This window comes from Rhodamnia argentea, chromosome 6 (assembly GCF_020921035.1).
Source record: "Rhodamnia argentea isolate NSW1041297 chromosome 6, ASM2092103v1, whole genome shotgun sequence".
NCBI lineage: Eukaryota > Viridiplantae > Streptophyta > Magnoliopsida > Myrtales > Myrtaceae > Rhodamnia > Rhodamnia argentea.
The window spans coordinates 12,675,404-12,692,355 of NC_063155.1; the positions used below are offsets into that span (position 1 = coordinate 12,675,404).

The 16,952-nt window shown below is 39.7% G+C and overlaps 2 protein-coding genes across 7 annotated transcripts; both read right to left on the reverse strand.

Annotated features, from left to right (window-relative positions):
* Window positions 1-150: 150 nt before the first annotated feature.
* On the reverse strand, window positions 151-8,154 carry LOC115732787 (mitochondrial import inner membrane translocase subunit TIM44-2-like). Of its 6 annotated transcripts, none has more exons than XM_048280596.1 (15): window positions 7,588-8,154; window positions 7,342-7,448; window positions 6,661-6,744; window positions 6,439-6,514; window positions 6,008-6,052; window positions 5,810-5,908; window positions 5,489-5,776; window positions 4,686-4,754; window positions 3,741-3,805; window positions 3,395-3,463; window positions 3,224-3,296; window positions 2,989-3,093; window positions 1,979-2,050; window positions 1,813-1,875; window positions 151-565 (listed from the first exon to the last, which is right to left on the reverse strand). In XM_048280596.1, exons 1-15 carry the CDS (start codon window positions 7,663-7,665, stop codon window positions 434-436), a joined length of 1,425 nt encoding a protein of 474 aa, XP_048136553.1. In that variant the 5' UTR covers window positions 7,666-8,154; the 3' UTR covers window positions 151-433. The 6 variants fall into 6 exon arrangements, with proteins under 6 accessions (XP_048136553.1, XP_048136551.1, XP_048136552.1 ...); XM_048280594.1 differs by having other exon boundaries at window positions 5,489-5,908; window positions 7,588-7,698; window positions 7,795-8,153; XM_048280595.1 differs by having other exon boundaries at window positions 5,489-5,908; window positions 7,588-7,703; window positions 7,795-8,153.
* Window positions 8,155-13,839: 5,685 nt separating this feature from the next.
* LOC115730287 (11S globulin seed storage protein Jug r 4-like) lies at window positions 13,840-15,996 on the reverse strand. Its single transcript, XM_030660916.2, has 4 exons — window positions 15,670-15,996; window positions 15,219-15,505; window positions 14,561-15,109; window positions 13,840-14,434 (listed from the first exon to the last, which is right to left on the reverse strand). Exons 1-4 carry the CDS (start codon window positions 15,968-15,970, stop codon window positions 14,030-14,032), a joined length of 1,542 nt encoding a protein of 513 aa, XP_030516776.2. The 5' UTR covers window positions 15,971-15,996; the 3' UTR covers window positions 13,840-14,029.
* Window positions 15,997-16,952: the final 956 nt, after the last annotated feature.

The following is a 16,952-nucleotide window of genomic DNA, read 5'->3' on the forward strand; positions in this document are numbered from 1 at the left end:
TTTTCCATAGTAAAAAGCCACTTCTTGTAACTAATACTAGTATCTATATGCTTAGTAATTTTCCCCAACAGTCACAATCTTCTTGTAAGTCCTAAATGTCTAGTTAGTAATCATCAGGACTCAGGAGTGATAATGCATATATGAAGGTTGGAACCAAATGAAAACAGCAGAGTACCATTTTTTAATCATTCTCATGGCTGTTTCCAGATTTATTTTACATGAGCCGAAACATCAATAAAATTATACTTTCTCTTCTGTAACGCTAATCCCTCAAAATTGGCAGCGGAAAAATCCTACCTGGATGGGCTTCTGTCCCAATCACAGCAATAAATCAAACTAACTAGTTACTACACGAAGAAGCAATCAATTGATCTACCCCGACGCAAGAACGATGCCTGTCTTTCCCTAGAATCAATGGTTAAGTACAGCACCATCATATTAGAGCTTGGACGCCGATTTGTTGCATTTCTCTTAACCTCCAGATGGGGTAGATAGCACCCTCCCCAAGCTCCTCCGGATCCACTTGTTGCATTGCCCAGGCATAGTAGACGGTGTGTATCGTATCCTGTATACACAAACCAGCATCAGATTACATTCTGAGACATGCAATCCCTCTTCATAACATTACAGATCATCGTGGCATAGCTTTCTCAATGAACAGGCACATATCATCAAGAGGGCTACACACATGGGTTTGACACAACAAGACAGTGACAAAGGGATCCACGATTAAACCATGCACGTCAATACTTGCAACACTTTTGGCAGAAAAAATAATACGATATTTATGTCATTGTTAAAAAGTGTGGCTCCATAGTTCATTGATTTGTGCCGCAAGCTTGTCTTCATGTCGGAACTTGATTCGAATTGATCCAGTCGGACTGACATGTCATCTTCAGGGAGGAGAATTTAGAAAAGAAGAAAATGGAGAATCTTGAATGATTCTACAGTTAAGACTGGCCAACTCAAGAACTAGATAATCTGGTTGTTTAACTCCAGTAATGGTTGCCCTTCCAATTCCATCCTATAGCACAATCATGGGTCTAGAGATATTGAGACAATTTGGTTTACGAATCAAGATATTTAACATGTTAAAAAATTCAGCCATTACTTAATGCTACAACAGTAATAAGGGCATCACTAGATTTCAGTAAGAACGGACTAATCACAAATAGGCCACTTTACGTGAAAGATAATATCACCTTCAGTATTTTTTGTGATCACTTAATAGCTTAATCTCTTCGTACTCATAAATAATTCCATCTTTTCAACAAGAGAATTAGCATACAGTTCATATTTCTCCCCATCAAACAGAGATTAGTGAACCAAAGCATGCATAAAGGATTTGATATTCACAGAATGAAGATTGACAATCAATAAAGATCAAGTTTCTGGATGTTTGAAAGTGGACGTAGACTTCAGAAAAATTAAGACCGCCATTTATTTCATTCATTCTTAGGCACAAGTCCTAATACTAAAGCAAGTGTTCTCCCTCTACTCCTTTACCATATGATAATTCAATTCTTACATCTCAAGACTTTGGAATCAAAACCTTTTGCCAGAACTCATGAAAGAAGGAAAAACGCTGCTCCATAATAGCTACTTTAGGTGCAAAAATTGAACTTTTAAGACATTTCCCTTTCATGAAGGTTGAAATTAACGCATAACAGAAGCCATTGTCCAATAGATGGCACTTGCAACTGAGAAAACGCAATCACTGACTAAATAATTTAGCTTTCCATTTTGCGTTCAACACAAAAAAGGGGCTTTTCCTCAATTCCTCGGCCTCGTCCAATCAAAAGTTTGACTTACCGCGCCGCCTTCAGTTATGGCACCATTTCGGTCACGTACACAATATATTTGCTGAGTTTGAAACTGCAATTAGCGGTTAAACAAGTCAGATTTTGCTTGTAAATAACAAGCTCCTACAGATAAATAACAAGTGTGCAACAGCAAAAGTAGCAGAGTATGATCATACCCCGACAATAATTATTGGTGAAGTGCCCATCATTTTCGTTTCTCTTACGTCAACATCAGACACATGCAGAATCTGTATGGGATAGAATTCAAGAGTTAGAACAAGCATAAATATACTACAACAGAACGTGACAATCCGAACCAACAAACCATCATATCTAATAGGTATAGTAAAACAAGAAAAACAAAATAACCACTTCCACAATCATTGTATTGACAGCAAAGCTAGAATAAAATAATCAAGATGCTATGCTATACCAAAAGCAAGAATGTGGAAATAGATAACTGCGAAATAGAGATAACAAAGCAATACAGTAATTCAAAAGATGCTGCTAACAGAATTCAAAACCAGCAAAAGCACATACAGATATGTGATAATGGTAGATTGTGTACTATATTTGTATACTCCAACACTTCTATTAGCTTGACATGTGTGTGGAGAGACACTTCATCTGAAATTCAACTATTGAATCATTCACATCATTTTGCAGAACTACCATGAATCTAAACAATCATAATGAAAAATATTACACAATACTTAACATAAAGGCTGACGAAAAACGACAATATGTCCCCGAACATCACAAAGGTTCCGGCATATTTTACAATTATATTCCGAATCAACATATCACCCATCATAATTCATAAATGAGTAAGAAACCAGGATATCTACCTCTGTCAGACAACCATACCGGAGTGCAAGTAACATGTTCTTGCATTGGCACCTAAATAGTAGTAAAAACCGACAGTGGGGGTGCCTCCACAACTTACCCACATTGCAGTTATTTGCATATACACAACGTGTTCATTTCTCCTTTTGTTATCAGAAAACTTCTGACATCTATTACTGACACAGCAACTGCTACATAAGTGAAACTAGGAATTATTGACATAAGGAAACAGGACATCCATTGCTTTTGTCAGTGACTTCTCTTAATATTCTCCTTCACAGAGGCTGAGTAAAAGAGTAAATACTTCACTTAGATAATTATATGTGCCATAAATCATTACCTTATTGTCGAAAAAGATGCCATGGTTCTTATAAGCACCATGCTCAGCTTTGCATCTCTCAATTATTTCAGAGCTACAATATTTCTTTAGAATTTCAACATCTCCCTGCACAAAGCAAACACGGATATGATGATGGATGAAAATAGCTGAAGCTCAGTTGTCCTAAGCAAAATCCACTACAAGATATACAAAAAAAAGGGGCAATCAAACTTTAGGGAATAAGCTCATTATCTACCTTAATGTAAGCATTAAGCACAGGCTTCACTACTTCCTGGACTTCAGCCACAAACTCTGGTAAAGAGAAAGATCTATCCCACGAGTAAAGCACCAGATGTCAGCAAGCTAAAATTTCACAGGAGAACCAAATAAAACTGAAACCACCAAAAAAATAGGAATGTGACCATACGGGTCTCGCCGGCGTATTTCCTTTATTGATGCGGCAGCATCTGTTTCTTGAAAGAGAGTTTCATTGATACTGTTAAGAAAGATAAAAATCAGAAGAATAACAGCTTCAATCAATTATGACACGCAAAACAAGGACTGCAGGCTCGCATGAAGTATGCTTGTCTATATGTGCTGGTGTCTAGTGTCGCATGTAATGTCCAGGTCCGTGTACCCACCTCATGAGTGTATGCACATTTGTGTGCATGTACATATGCATAAGGAGAAGGGGAGAAACCGTGCCGCCGGGAGAGAGAGAGAGAGAGAGAGAGAGAGAGAGAGAGAGAGAGAGAGAGACTTGAACAACTTACTCCTGGATTTTATGCACAACAGGGTTGTCACTAGTTTCCCATCTTTCCTTTATATCTTCTGCGAACTGCAAAGTCAAACAGGCATAATTCCAAATGATGAGAGTTTAAATTATGTTTGATAATGTAACTTGCATTTTTCATATAAAGACGACATATACCAAGCAACCACATGATAATGACCAAATGTGACAATCGATTGAATCAAGCAAAGTTGGACATAAATGAACATGAGGCACTACCTTTCTACTGTAACCACAGCACCAGGAAATTACATGCAGTGCACAATGGGTGAGACTATTTTCTTTTCTTACAACATGGGGCATTTGAAAAACTGCCTTCAAGTAACCCTCAACTATAGGTTGACAGGTATGGCTCCAAAGTTATTAGTAACACTGTGAATCAAATACAAGATCTGAGGGATTTCAAGCTAGCACTTGACCACTCAGCCGGCCCCTTGAAGGTTATGGTGAGGCTAATTTATGCAAATTAACCAGAGTAAGAATTGTTAATATATAAGTTTTAGAAGTCTTCAGCTCGGCTTTATGACCGATCATATCAACTCTTTCTGTGGAACAAGTTGAAAAAAAAAAAAGACAAATGCCCAGATGAAAAATTTGAGCAGCTGTCAGTAAGTTCAGCCACATTCAGAAATCTCTAGTGATATAAGGGGTCTATCAATGCAGCAATACCACATAAAATCTCCTTATTAGCAAAAGATTTCCTTCACCCTGCTTACGATTATGTATGTGAGTTGATATTACATCAGACAAGAGAGGAGGGAGGATTAACAAAGAAAACGGTCAGCAGATTCGAACGTATGCTTTCCCAGAAAACACTTCCAGGTAAAAGCACGCTTTCACCTAAACAAGTCAATCCTATAGAACAGACATCTGACAAAAGCGTAAAGATTCCTAAGGAAGAGTCACAAAAGGTTTTAGCGCATACCTCATGACCTTTCGTCACAACTGGGTCGCTCACATTACCAATACGCTTGAACATAGGATGCCCTTTGACCTACAGGAAGAATACATTAGATTTCAAGGACCATGATTAGTTAAATTAACTTGAATTCGCAACAGCTATTCAAAATCTTAGTTAAAGACTGGATTTATTATCTCATGTTTGCTTTTCGTAAAAAAATACCAATTGAAGCGGAGGGTTTCTTCAAACAATGAGAAGCTGGGTCAACTATTCAATCAAATGATATTGAGCATATTTCCCATCTCTTCTCGAGAAACAAGTTGGCTATTTCTTTGCAAAAGTATGCTCAATTTCATATGCGGTTGCTAAAGACTGCTACCTGGGGGATGCTCAATCAATTAGAATAAGAAGAATAGGAAATGCTAATCACTGTTACCATGCATGCATGTGGAAGAAGCTCTAGTGGCTTTGTGAAAGTCGGTTATTTCAAAGCTAGCTATCTGTAGCCGCCCTACTTTAAAAGGTTAAAAGAGGGTTTTTTTACCCATCCTGTTTTCATTTTCATAGTGGATATAGTTTTTGTCAACCTAAGCTTGGCCATAGTTCTTCCATACCACCTTAGCTGCCCGGCGCTGCTTCATAAGTAAGAAAGGTTTAGGAGCACCTCGGCAACAGCAAAGGTAATTAGTTAGAACAGTATGTTCTATGAGCGAGACTCTTCTTCACTAATATACACTGAACACCAAGCCAATCCCACCAGATAATCAGTGATATTCTTTAAATCCGCAAACAGCTTCCATGCATAACAACTAGTAGAATGACATTACCTTCCCCTTAAATGCTTCCCACTTTTTACTCCATGGAGACTGCTTAGAAGGTAGAACAACTATGTCAGTTCTTGTACTTCTTTCAACTGTTGACGTAGTAGGTGCATGATCCATATGCTTTCTCTTACTGGGGCTACCACTCAACTCATCCTTGACAATATCATATCCCTTCTTTGCCAAGTCAACAACCTTTACTTCCTTCAGCTTCTGGAAAGTCGACGATACCTTAGGGGAAGAGGAAAAGAAGTTTGTTCTGTATTTGCCAAAAAATGATTCTGTGTTATCACCAGAACCAGCCTGCTTGCATTTTTCTTCTGTTGATTTGCCATCATTTCCACCTTTGGTGTGAGCATCGTGTTTTGTTGAACCATTTGCGGATGCCGATTCCTCTTGCTTCCCAATCCCGAACTGTTCTTTGACCTAAACACAACACAAAAAGACAATGTCCCAAACAGTTACTTCATTATACTTGAGAATAAGTAAGCATCATGAGGATTACAGTAGATAAAGCAATCACACCTCCTCAGTTGCAGAAGATATTTTTTCCTTCACATTGGCAGAAACCTGGAGATAATGAAGAATAGTGAAACAAAAAACACCAAAGAATATAAATGAATGACATTAAGACTCAAAAATCCTCATTTATCCATCTGCACATAGCAAACATAACAGAAGAGAAACGAGAATCACCAAACAGAAGCATAATATAACCTACCAGATAGCCAAGCATACAATTTTTGTGCATAGTAAATTTATCACCAAGGAAACACGATCAAGTTCGCAGTAATTAAATCCATCGACTTTAATAAACGATAAAACACAATACTATTAATTGAGAGTGTTACTTTGATGAATTCACTTTTCCAGGACCAAGGCATATATTCCAAGGGAATCAACTCCGACCTTCTTCTGGCCCAAAAGAAAAGAAAAGGAAAGAAAGATATTCAGACCTTCTTTGCTGTAGCTTCAGCCTCTGTCCAAACACCATCGACATGCTTGTACAACTGCTCAGTTGTCTGTTTTGTTCTGCAAAAGCCAGTTTACAGCCTTAGCTCTTTATTCAGGTGTTCAACTAACCATGACGTACAGAAGTATGTCTCAGATAGTCAGATGGTTAGTTTAGGGGACTACTCGCTAATAAAAGGTTTTCGGCCAACAGATTTCCGAATTACCTAACTTTAAGCTCCTCTTTCACCCCTTGAAGCTCTTCTGCTTTTTCTTTCAGCTGTTTCACTGACTTTTGAAACTCTGGATTGCTATTACCAAAGGATTGAAGAAGATCAATAACATGACTAAGCCTCTCAAGGGTACCGAGCACACTAATAAAATATTAAGCCAAGCAATATCATTTGTGTGAAAGTCCAAGTACAGAAAACAATAAAGCAGACAATATCAAAAGTATCTCTAGTTCTTGCTTATTTATTAACTGATATGCCCAAAATCATGCAATAATGAAGCTTCACCATTCCTGTATTTGAAATCAATATGACACACAATCGGTACTATGCATCTTGATATCCCATATGTACTCACACAGCAAATGAAAGGAAAGTGCTACGCGGTGACAAATCAATATATTTTCAGCTCATCCAAAAGGAAAAAGGGTCAAACCTTCACGCATGTTTTGAGCAACAACACCATAGAAAGGATACTTCATTCCACAGATTATTTCCATATGATTGTAAGCGACGTTAAATCTTCAATTACGAGCTACCAGAAGCAAATGACACAAAACTGTGAACCAAGAACGCGATAGCACTAAAGGGCAAACAAACACAGCAAGAGTCCTAAATGTTAAAAGAGCATTGAACCCGATAAGCACAGACGACTACCGAAAAAAAAAAACTGCATACCTGCTAGCTTCGCCTTTAACTTTCTTAGAGAACTCATTAAAGACGCTGTATCGACGATTACACGGGTGCCCACCTGCGGTAATCAACCTCAGCCTCGAACTCGAAGCCTATATGACAAATCAAATAACAAACCCACGTCAAAAGAATTACTTAAGACGGAGAACAGGGAATAAAAGCCCAGAAATTCTCTTCGCTATTGCAAGAAATATAGAGAGAAAACGAGAAAGAGCTCGAGAAGGAGAAAACCTGGGGCTGAGAACTAAGGTGGAGACGAAGAGGGTGGCCCAAGAGCACCAAGTCCCGGACAAGCTTCTTGCCCGCCATTAGGATGAAAAGAATTTGGTCGAGAATTGTGAGCTATACTAGAATAACAATGGCTTCACGCTCTTGTGATGGGATATTGCCTTGCTTCAAAAGAAGGAATCGGAGAAGCTTTTACCGATTTTTGAGTACCAGCGCCCAAGCACGGTTTGTCAGGAAGCTGTTTCACTGACCAAATTTCTAGCTCCTCCAACCATTTGAGATTTTTGGAGGAACTTCGATTGGCAGAGGTACTCAGGTAGCCGAGAGAAAGGGGCCCGTCGTTGGCTGCGGCGGCGGCAGAAAAGGCGTGGAGGAGCTCGACCCTGGCCGGAGGCGATGGGGCGGCATCCAACAGCGAAGATTGGTGGTCGGTCGGAGCAGTTTTGTGATTTATTGGTGTTATTAGGGTTTGCGCATCTGGGGAGACACAGGAGAGCTGCTGAGTCGGTAACACGAGAAGAGAAGGGTGGCGCTCGGCGATTCAGAAGAGGAGGGCAAATTTGTCTTCTCGCTAATGAGATCTTCTGCAAGGATGTCTTATATTGAGAAACGGAGCGATGAAAATGGTGGAAGGGTGAAAAGTGACCAAATTAATTAGTATTTTTCATCTTTTCGTAACATGAATGTTTAGATTGTCAATACGTTTCTGAATCATTCAGTGACCAACTTAAGCATTACATACGAAAAACTAAATTACTAACCATTATTACATGGCCGACGATCTCGAAAACCGAAGATAACGTTCAATCTTGACCGATTGAGGATGGTGCTCAATCGCGACGGTTTGAGAATTTTGTTAAGTAACCTCAGGCTTCCTATTGAGGTTGAGTAGGGAAAAAGAATTAGTAAGATCTTCTAGAATAGGGGTAATCTTGAAAACCAATCATTCAAGGAACCCATTTTCGATCGAGTCAAAGATAGCATCGAGCTAGTGCTTACCTTCTTTGAACCTTCTGTGGACGGGTTGTGGCTTCTTAATTAGATTCAATTTGAAAGGATAAATGGCACAAATGGTACCTAACTTTTGACTCAATATGCAATATGATCCCCGAACTTTTAATTTGACATATATAGTCCGTGAACTTTAGCCCAATATGTAACATGTTCTATCAATTTTCAATTTATTCAATGTAATCTCCGAACCTTTGTAATATGTTCAACTTAGTCTCTAAACTATGAAAAAATGTCCTATGGCATCTATGAACTTGAATTAATGGAAGAACTACCTTAAATATCTTTGTATAATTCAAAAACTAAGTTAAATATGTTCCAAAAGTTTAGAGACTACATTGGTCAAATTAAAAATCAGGCGCCACATTGCACATTGAGCTAAAGTTCATGGACCATATTAGTTAAATTAAAAGTTCATAGATCACATTGCATATTGGGTCAACGTTCATGAACCATTATGTCATTATCTTCATTTGAAAACACAATTAGGGATAACCCAAGAAGTGTGAGTGTACATGAGACCCTTTTTTCTGAATTTTGGCACTCATTTCAAGAAAAGGAAAATTGGTAACTGACCATTAATTAAAGGTATGTACACTTAATAGAAGGCCCGACACCTAAAGAATACTCCAACTTTAATATTTGTCCCAATTATATCAACGAAAATTGTCTCATAAAAACCTTCAACTTTTATTTTTGTCTCAATTCTACTTGCCTAATACCAAAAAAAAAAAAACCCCAACTTTAGCATCTTTTTCAATTATATCCATAACTTTTTCTGTCTCATAAAAACCCCCAAATTTTATTTTTGTCCCAATTCTACCACAGTTAACCTTTCATCCATAATCACCATTAGTTAATCCTACGTGGCATTTCCACGTTATTAATAAATTACACATTAGCAAAGTTGACATGAAAACCTCCAACTTCTCTTCTATTGTCTATTTCCCCTATACATTGCCGAGAGATATAGAGCCATTCAAAATGACGCATTTCGGATTCTCCCTAGCACTCAACGGCCCAAAGAATGGCTAAACATGGAGATCTAATTGTTTGAACGAGATCTCAAATCTCGTCATCTCTAAAACATATTGTTTTTGAATTTTGAAGATTCATTTGTAAGTTCAGCGAAAAAATTCGAGCCACTAAAGATTATTATGGATGGAAGGGTGACGATGGTAAAATTAAGATAAAAGTAAAAGTTGATGTTTTTTATAAGACAAAAAATAGTTCTGGATATAATTAGGACAGATGCTAAAGTTTGAATTTTTTTGGGTATTAAGCCAGTAGAATTGAGATACAAGAAAAAAATTGGAAGTTTTTTATAAGACAAATAAAAAGTTTTGGATATAATTAGAAAAATGCTAAAGTTGGTTTTTTTTTTTTGGGGGGGGGGGTTGTATTAGGCACTTAATAGAAACCCACTGAATTCGAACCGCCAGTATTGTGTGTTTGGAACCCTAGAAATCCCTTGATATATATTACCTACAATTATTATTCCTTGAAAGAATGATAATCTTTAAACACTTTTGAGGGGGAGAATTTTTTTTTTTTTTATTTTTTTTTTTTTTGTGGTTTTCGTTTAACATTGTGCTTATTTAACAACCTGTCATATTTTAAAATGTACCATTACTAACATTCATTCACAAGTTTCCCCGAGAGGCAGATTTTAGTGAATTATCGACTTGTTGGATTTTAATAATGTGGTTACTCTTTATATATTTGGTTGAGATAATATTTTGAATTTGGAGGATATCAGAAATCCCTTTGAGGGCGACGAATGCAGTCGAGCTCTACATGCGAAAGAGCATTTCCTATAAATTAAGACACCTAGGGCTCAATACATATAAGACCAATTACATGTAAAAAAGATATTTCTAATTCTCGAAGAATGAGTGGTAAGAAGATTGATCAACAGAAATCTCTTGTTTCTTATTATAAGATTGTGATTGAGACTGGTTATGACATTTACTTGATGGGGCTCCTTCCTATATACAAAGAATTCTCGATGTGAAAATGCAGGGACAAAGGATAGATCTAACTCCTTCGGAGAATGGACATTTGGGATTTACAGCTTCATCATCTTGCCATCTCTGCTTGTGGGTGGTGACCGGTCACTTCAGTGAAGCAATTGTAGAAACACATCAAGACATTTGGATTTTCATCAATGACCATAACGTGATTCAAACCGGTTTCTCACCAATCGGAAGCAAAGGATTTCCGTGTCCTCTAGCATGTAAGAGACTTGGTTGAATTTTATCTCAAACAAGTAGTAATTGTTTTTTTCTTTTCCGGGTCAGACCAAAACTTCAATAAGCATGTATGCAACTATTATCTCTTTTTGCGAGAATTTTAAATTTTCAGGTCAGATCAAAACTTCAATAATAATCCTATTAGTACAATCTATCTATAAAATCGCTCCATCTAATTGTTTTGTTTATTTCACGTGAATAGTTTCATCTTTCAAAATATGCGACTTAACTTCCAATTCAACGTCTTCCATGGAAATTCCACATAGACGTGATAAAGTAGATTCACTAAGAGAGAAAAGGGTTAGCGGAAAGGAGAAAAAAAAAATTGGTCAAAAAAAGAGGAGAAAAATTCAAATGTAAATATTATTTGATTGTGTGCTTATCCTGATTGTATTTATGATATTAAAAGTAGCAAATCTTTTTTATGCACTCTTAAAGATAATAAAAAGTTATTTATGAGATGACTTCACAAGCAAAAAAGACATCAATTCACACAAATTGGGTGAAAATTAAGTTGCAATCGCATTAAAAGTAAGTAGAAAATAATGCATGAAAATTATCTCTTCCCTTTGGCTGAGCGATAAAGCATTTGATTTGCGGTAGATCCCATCTTCCAATCTCGGAGCCTCCCATTCAGTGTAATCTCGAGGTAACCGTTGCTTTTGATTCTATTATAGAGTACAAATCTTGAGGTTATGTTTGCCATCCTATGTATTGAATCTCGCCTCATTGATTACTTTGAGAATAACAGTCTTTTTTTTTACCACAAAAAGAAAATAGTAAATAACTATAAATTATTGTGAGGTCTATTCCTTCAAGAATTTGTGGCTCACAACATTATCCGCGACCACAAAAATTGCTAAGTGCGCTAATTATTCGCACACTCACATGCGGTTATAGTAAAGTCTAGCCCACTTACCCATTTTTTTATTGGGATATGTCCACTAGAAGTTCTAAAACATATCATGAAAGTACAATTGAGTCATAAAACTTTCAAAAAGTATAATTAAGTCCTAAATCTTGTCAAATCGGTTCAATCGACTTTTTCCATTAACACAGTCAATTTGTCTAATAAAAAATGCTGATGTGGCAAAAATGCTAATGTGACATTTTAAAACTAATTTCTCTCTCTTACGTGACATTTTTTTCATTAACTTTTCCCAAATCTTATTTAAATTAAATTTAAAAACCAAGACCTGACCAAAGAAACAAAAACCAAGAAAAGGCTAAAATTTAATCCTAAAAAGTTAAAACCTAAAAAAAAAAAAGGGAAGGAAAAGCAAAAGGGCAGGTCCTCGCAAGTGAGGCTCGATTGTTGCCACCCATCGCCGAAGGAGCCAATGAAGGTTTGGCTGGGGGTGGTTGGCTATTGCCAGTCCCAGGCGAGGGCCGGCGACTCTCTCTAGGCCAGGTGAGGTTCGCCCAAATTTGAGTTGAGAAAATCCAGAGCTAGGCGACTCTGCCAGCCCTCACTTGGGGCCGGCATGCCTCCCCAACCTTGGGCAAGGATTGGCAACCTTTGCATAGGCAACCTTTGCGAAGGGACTAATGCTACAAAGGTCCTTCATAGTACGCCCCTTGGACGACTTCCCATGTAAGAAGGCAACGAATGACCTGGGTTTTATTTCCTTGCTGGGATGACACTGGAAAGCATCGGCGAAGGGAAAGTGAGACAACATTCTAGAGACGTCCTTTTTCCTATGGTCTTTAGCGGCATCACCCTCAAGCTTTTCTAAGGAGAAATCCTGGACGGAATCGTGCACAAGGTCCTCAAACACGAGTTTCCTCAACCCAGGTCTGGGCGAGCCTCGCCCCAGGCGAGGGCAGACGACCTTCACCCAAACCAAGTCGGCGATAGGCAGCAACGTCCAAGCTTCACAAGGGAGGCCCTGCCTACTGCTCTTCCTTTTCTTTTTTTTAAGTTTTATCTTTTTAGAATTAGATATTAGACTTTTCTTGATTTTTATTTTTTGGGCCAGTTCTTGGTTTTTTAGTTTAATTTAAATAAGATTTGGGAAAAATTGATTAAAAAAAATGCCATGTAGGAAAGAAAAATTTATTTAAAAATACCACGTCAGCAATTGACGATGTTAACAAAAAGACTTGATCGAACCAATTTGACAAGTTATGACTTGATTACACTTTCGCGATAAGTTTTAGGACTTCTAATGAATATATCACATCTTTATTTGAAAAACTATAGTAGCTTTCTAATTATAAAGCGTTTCATATTTTCTCTTCCACTCTATGTGGATGAAGAAGAGACATTTTTGGTTTGCTTTACAAACAAGCTTGACACCAACATGGAAGCAAAGAGCCTCAATGACCAATTTGGCCGCCAACGAGGCCGCCGCTTGGCTGAGACTCGGCCACCAGCACCAAGCCAGGCTCTCCCTCAAGAAGCCGTGCACATAAATAGGTAGTCCAGACAAATATAAAAGAGACCACCAGTAAACCTTTTACGACAGCTCTAGGTGCCCGTTATGAATTCTGTCCTCGATTATCTAGGATCTACCCTTTTTCTTTTGCCTTTTTAGCATGGAAAAGGCCATTAAAATTCCTAAATTTACATGTAAGGCCTTCCATAAAAAATCCTAAATATTCACACAAAAAAAAAACCTCAAACTTGAAATCCGACACATTTATCTCAAATTTGTACAAATATGACACATTTGTCCCAAACTTTTTCTTGTGATGCTAGAAATCCTAAAACATTTTATCAGCTTGATACATTTAACTCAAAAAGCATGCTTACGAATTTAGAGATTTTGATGTCATAAATAAACAATTTGAAATACCATGTCGCATAAATATAAGTTTAAAATTTTTTATGTCTCAAAAATAAATTTGAAGGAAATATGTCACATGATATAAATTTGTGTCCCAAAAAATTTTAATTTTAATTTTTTGTTATTTTTACACTTTTAGCATTTAGTTCCAATTTCTGTTCGCCTCATTGAAGGGGCGATCTCTCCTGGGCAAAACCAAGCACATGCACAAGACTTTTGGATCTTTATTCCTCGTGCCACAACTTACACGTCCAACTACTACATACTACTCATTATTATGGTCCTCTTCTTACTCTTCTTAGCACATAATAACATAATTAAGAGAGGTCTCTCCAAAGACTTTAGCTTCCCCACAAAAAGCGCCACATGCAATTCATCCTGCAACTTTGGCGCTTAAGCTTCAGCCCTCCTCTCGGAGAAAGAACCGCCACCCCTCCTGGAGGTAAACACCGTGGTCTCCCTCCGGTTGTACTTGAGCCTCTTGGCATCGTCCCTCGACACCCGGTAAGCGTTGGCGACGACCTCGTCCGGCAATGCCCGTAGCACCGAGGTCCGGCCCGCGAGCGGGCTGACCATGGCGTTGTCGTTGGTCTTGAAGGACACCCACTCGAACTCCTCGTTCTCCGCCCTCTTCACCACTGCAAAGTTCTGCGGCACCACCACGAGCTGCCCCTCGCGGAGCTCCTCATCAAACACGGTCTGGCCTTCGTCGTTCACCACCTGGATGCGCGCGCTGCCGCGGATCGCGTAGACCACGCTGTGGCAGTTGAGGTTGTAGTGTGGCACCATAATTGCATCCTGCATCCCAAGTGTCCCATTCCAAGAAAGTAAGTTAAATCATAGTGTAGACTCAGATTATCATGATCTAGAAAATGAGATGCAAGTGACGAAATTTTCACTAAAATGGAAGAAGAGCAGCCTTACCCTATGTAGACGGCCTCTCTCGGCACTGAGTTGGAGCCAGTACAGGATGGGCAGGTTGTTGCTGTTGAGTGTGCTAATGTGGCCGGCTTGTTGCGTGTACACGTCGGCGCGCGACGGGTTGCCGATGTTTTCCCGGAGCCTCATGGTGCAGAGCGTTTCCTCCAATCCGTTCATGTCATACCTGCCGCGTCGTCCTCTGCCACCGTACCCCTCCCTCTCCCCCTCGCGCTCCTCTTCCCACCTGCGGCCGCCGAGTTCCCTCGGGGGCCTCACAACCTGAAGGCCGCCCTCGACCCTCACGATGTTGTTCCTGTTGTCGTTCTCGTTCTGCAGCCTCCTTACTGTCTCCAGATCCACGTTGAATGCCTCAGCCAGGAGGCGTGCGTCAAAGCCGCAGAAGATATTTTTGCATTGACCCCCTTGCTGGCCCTCCTCACCGCGGCCAAAGGGCTGGAATCGGCGCTGTCGTTGGCTGCTGCCCTGCCGTCCCTGCCATCGCTGGCCCCCTTGCTCGTGCTCGTTTTGCGGGTTGCCAGCGAGGAAGAATCTCTAAAAGCAGGAGAGAGAAGAAAACTTATTCTCTCTTAAACTTATCCTAATCATGCATGCATGCATGCTTGATTGAGCTAATCAACTCAATTTTTACAAGTTGACTCACTCTTGGGTTGAGATCGAGCTGGTTCTCACTATTGGTAACGTCGAGGAGGATGACGGCGATGATGGGCCGATTGCCGTCGTTGTACACCCAGTGGGCCACTCCAGTGGGCAACGCAATGATGTCGCCCTGTCGGAAGCGGCGGATCTTCTGGTGCTCATCTGGGAACCGCCGGCCTTCGCCTCCTCTCATCTGTCCTCCCTGTCCAAACTGCCGCCCGAACTGTGATTGCTGAGATGATTGGAATGTCTCGGGGCAACCGGGGATCACAGCCCCCTGAATACCCTCACCTGCACGAGACAGTCAAGCAAAGAATGAATATTATATTTTCTCCAGGACATGTTTTTGCACTTCTTTTTTTTAGGGATGCTGGGAAGTGCAGAGGATGACATGCAAGGCGATGATCTTGACTAACTGGGGCATGTGGTAAGTACTACCAGTTCATGTATTTTACCTTCAACAATGTAGATGAGTTGAGGTGAATTGGTGAAGGAAGGCAAGAGGAGACCGTTGGGCTCAATGGTGTGCCGGACCATGGCGACCCCAGTGCACCGGAACATGTCGTGGTTTTGGTCCCACGACTCGACCAAGCCAGCCTCGCACTGGATGCGGTTTGTGGGCTCGAGGGCATCAAGGCGGTCGATCTGGCACTCCCCTTGCTCCTGGGTGGTCCGGTACCGCTGGCTGGCGAGGCAGCCGTGGAAGGCCAAGAGAAAGCAAAATGCAAAGGAGAGAAGCAAAGGCTTAGTAGCCATGGCTAGAGAGAGAGAGAGAGAGAGAAGGAGAGTAAATGTTATGGGCTGGGGGAGACGTTCTGGAGTGAAGCGGCAAGTGGGAGGTGTTGTGGTTTATATAGGGGAGAGAGCGAGATGGTGCAAGAATTGTTTTGCCATTCTTCACTTTGCATGGCACACAGGGTGAACACCTCATGGGGTGGGTTGAGGCAGGTGGCTCCACGGCTCAGAAGGAAACGTACAAAATCTTTGGGAAGAAGTGCTTCTGCCTTCTTAATTTGTCTGATTTGGCACGAGGGGGCACGAGCAGACTTTTTATATCAACGGGGATCTATGCTAGCAATCGTAGACATTTGCGTTTTATTATTGTTACCATTTTTCTGATAGTAGAATATACCAAGCTCTTTAAAAACTCCTTTCATTTTTCTAATAGTCCCTTCATCCGGACACACAATAGATAATGATTGAAAATACACATACCCCTCCTCTTAAGGTTAGCCGCCAGAGATTGCGATAAAACATAATTGATCTGAGCTTCGACCTTGAGAGATGATGCAAACGTGCTTACCACTTGTTGCGACCTTCCTCATGGTGAACCGCCAAGCGAAAACTAATGGATTACTTGATGTCATGCTTAGCGTGGGCCCTCTCAACCTTTATTAACCATGACTGGATACTAGATTCAATGTGTAAGTTATGGGCCGATTAGACACCCAAGTAAAATGCGAGAGCACATTTTACTTATGCGAACCAGAGATTCAATGCATACTGAAACTTGATTACACTAAATTAATCTACCGCCCTTTTGATACTTATTTTGCTTTATTTACTTTATTTCGATAATGTACTGCAAGTAGTCTTAGTCAATTTTAATCATAAGCAACTAATATGTGAGGGGTAATCATGCACGTGTGCACTTAATAACGTAACATTTGCTAATCAAATCAATAAATAAAATGTTGAAAAGATTTAAAAAAAAAAAAACTGAAATGCATGAGAAAGC

What these genes read in the sequence shown, in the direction of transcription:
- LOC115732787 (XM_048280594.1), bottom strand. Translation starts at nt 7,665, where the DNA reads ATGGCGGGCAAGAAGCTTGTCCGGGACTTGGTGCTCTTGGGCCACCCT. An exon ending in ACCTTAGTTCTCAGCCCCAG is followed by an intron (nt 7,449 to 7,587) that starts GTTTTCTCCTTC and finishes TTTGTCATATAG; the next exon opens with GCTTCGAGTTCGAGGCTGAG. An exon ending in GCATCTTTTTCGACAATAAG is followed by an intron (nt 2,051 to 2,988) that starts GTAATGATTTAT and finishes TATCCCATACAG; the next exon opens with ATTCTGCATGTGTCTGATGT.
- LOC115730287 (XM_030660916.2), bottom strand. Translation starts at nt 15,970, where the DNA reads ATGGCTACTAAGCCTTTGCTTCTCTCCTTTGCATTTTGCTTTCTCTTG. An exon ending in ACTCATCTACATTGTTGAAG is followed by an intron (nt 15,506 to 15,669) that starts GTAAAATACATG and finishes TGTCTCGTGCAG; the next exon opens with GTGAGGGTATTCAGGGGGCT. An exon ending in AGAGAGGCCGTCTACATAGG is followed by an intron (nt 14,435 to 14,560) that starts GTAAGGCTGCTC and finishes CTTGGGATGCAG; the next exon opens with GATGCAATTATGGTGCCACA.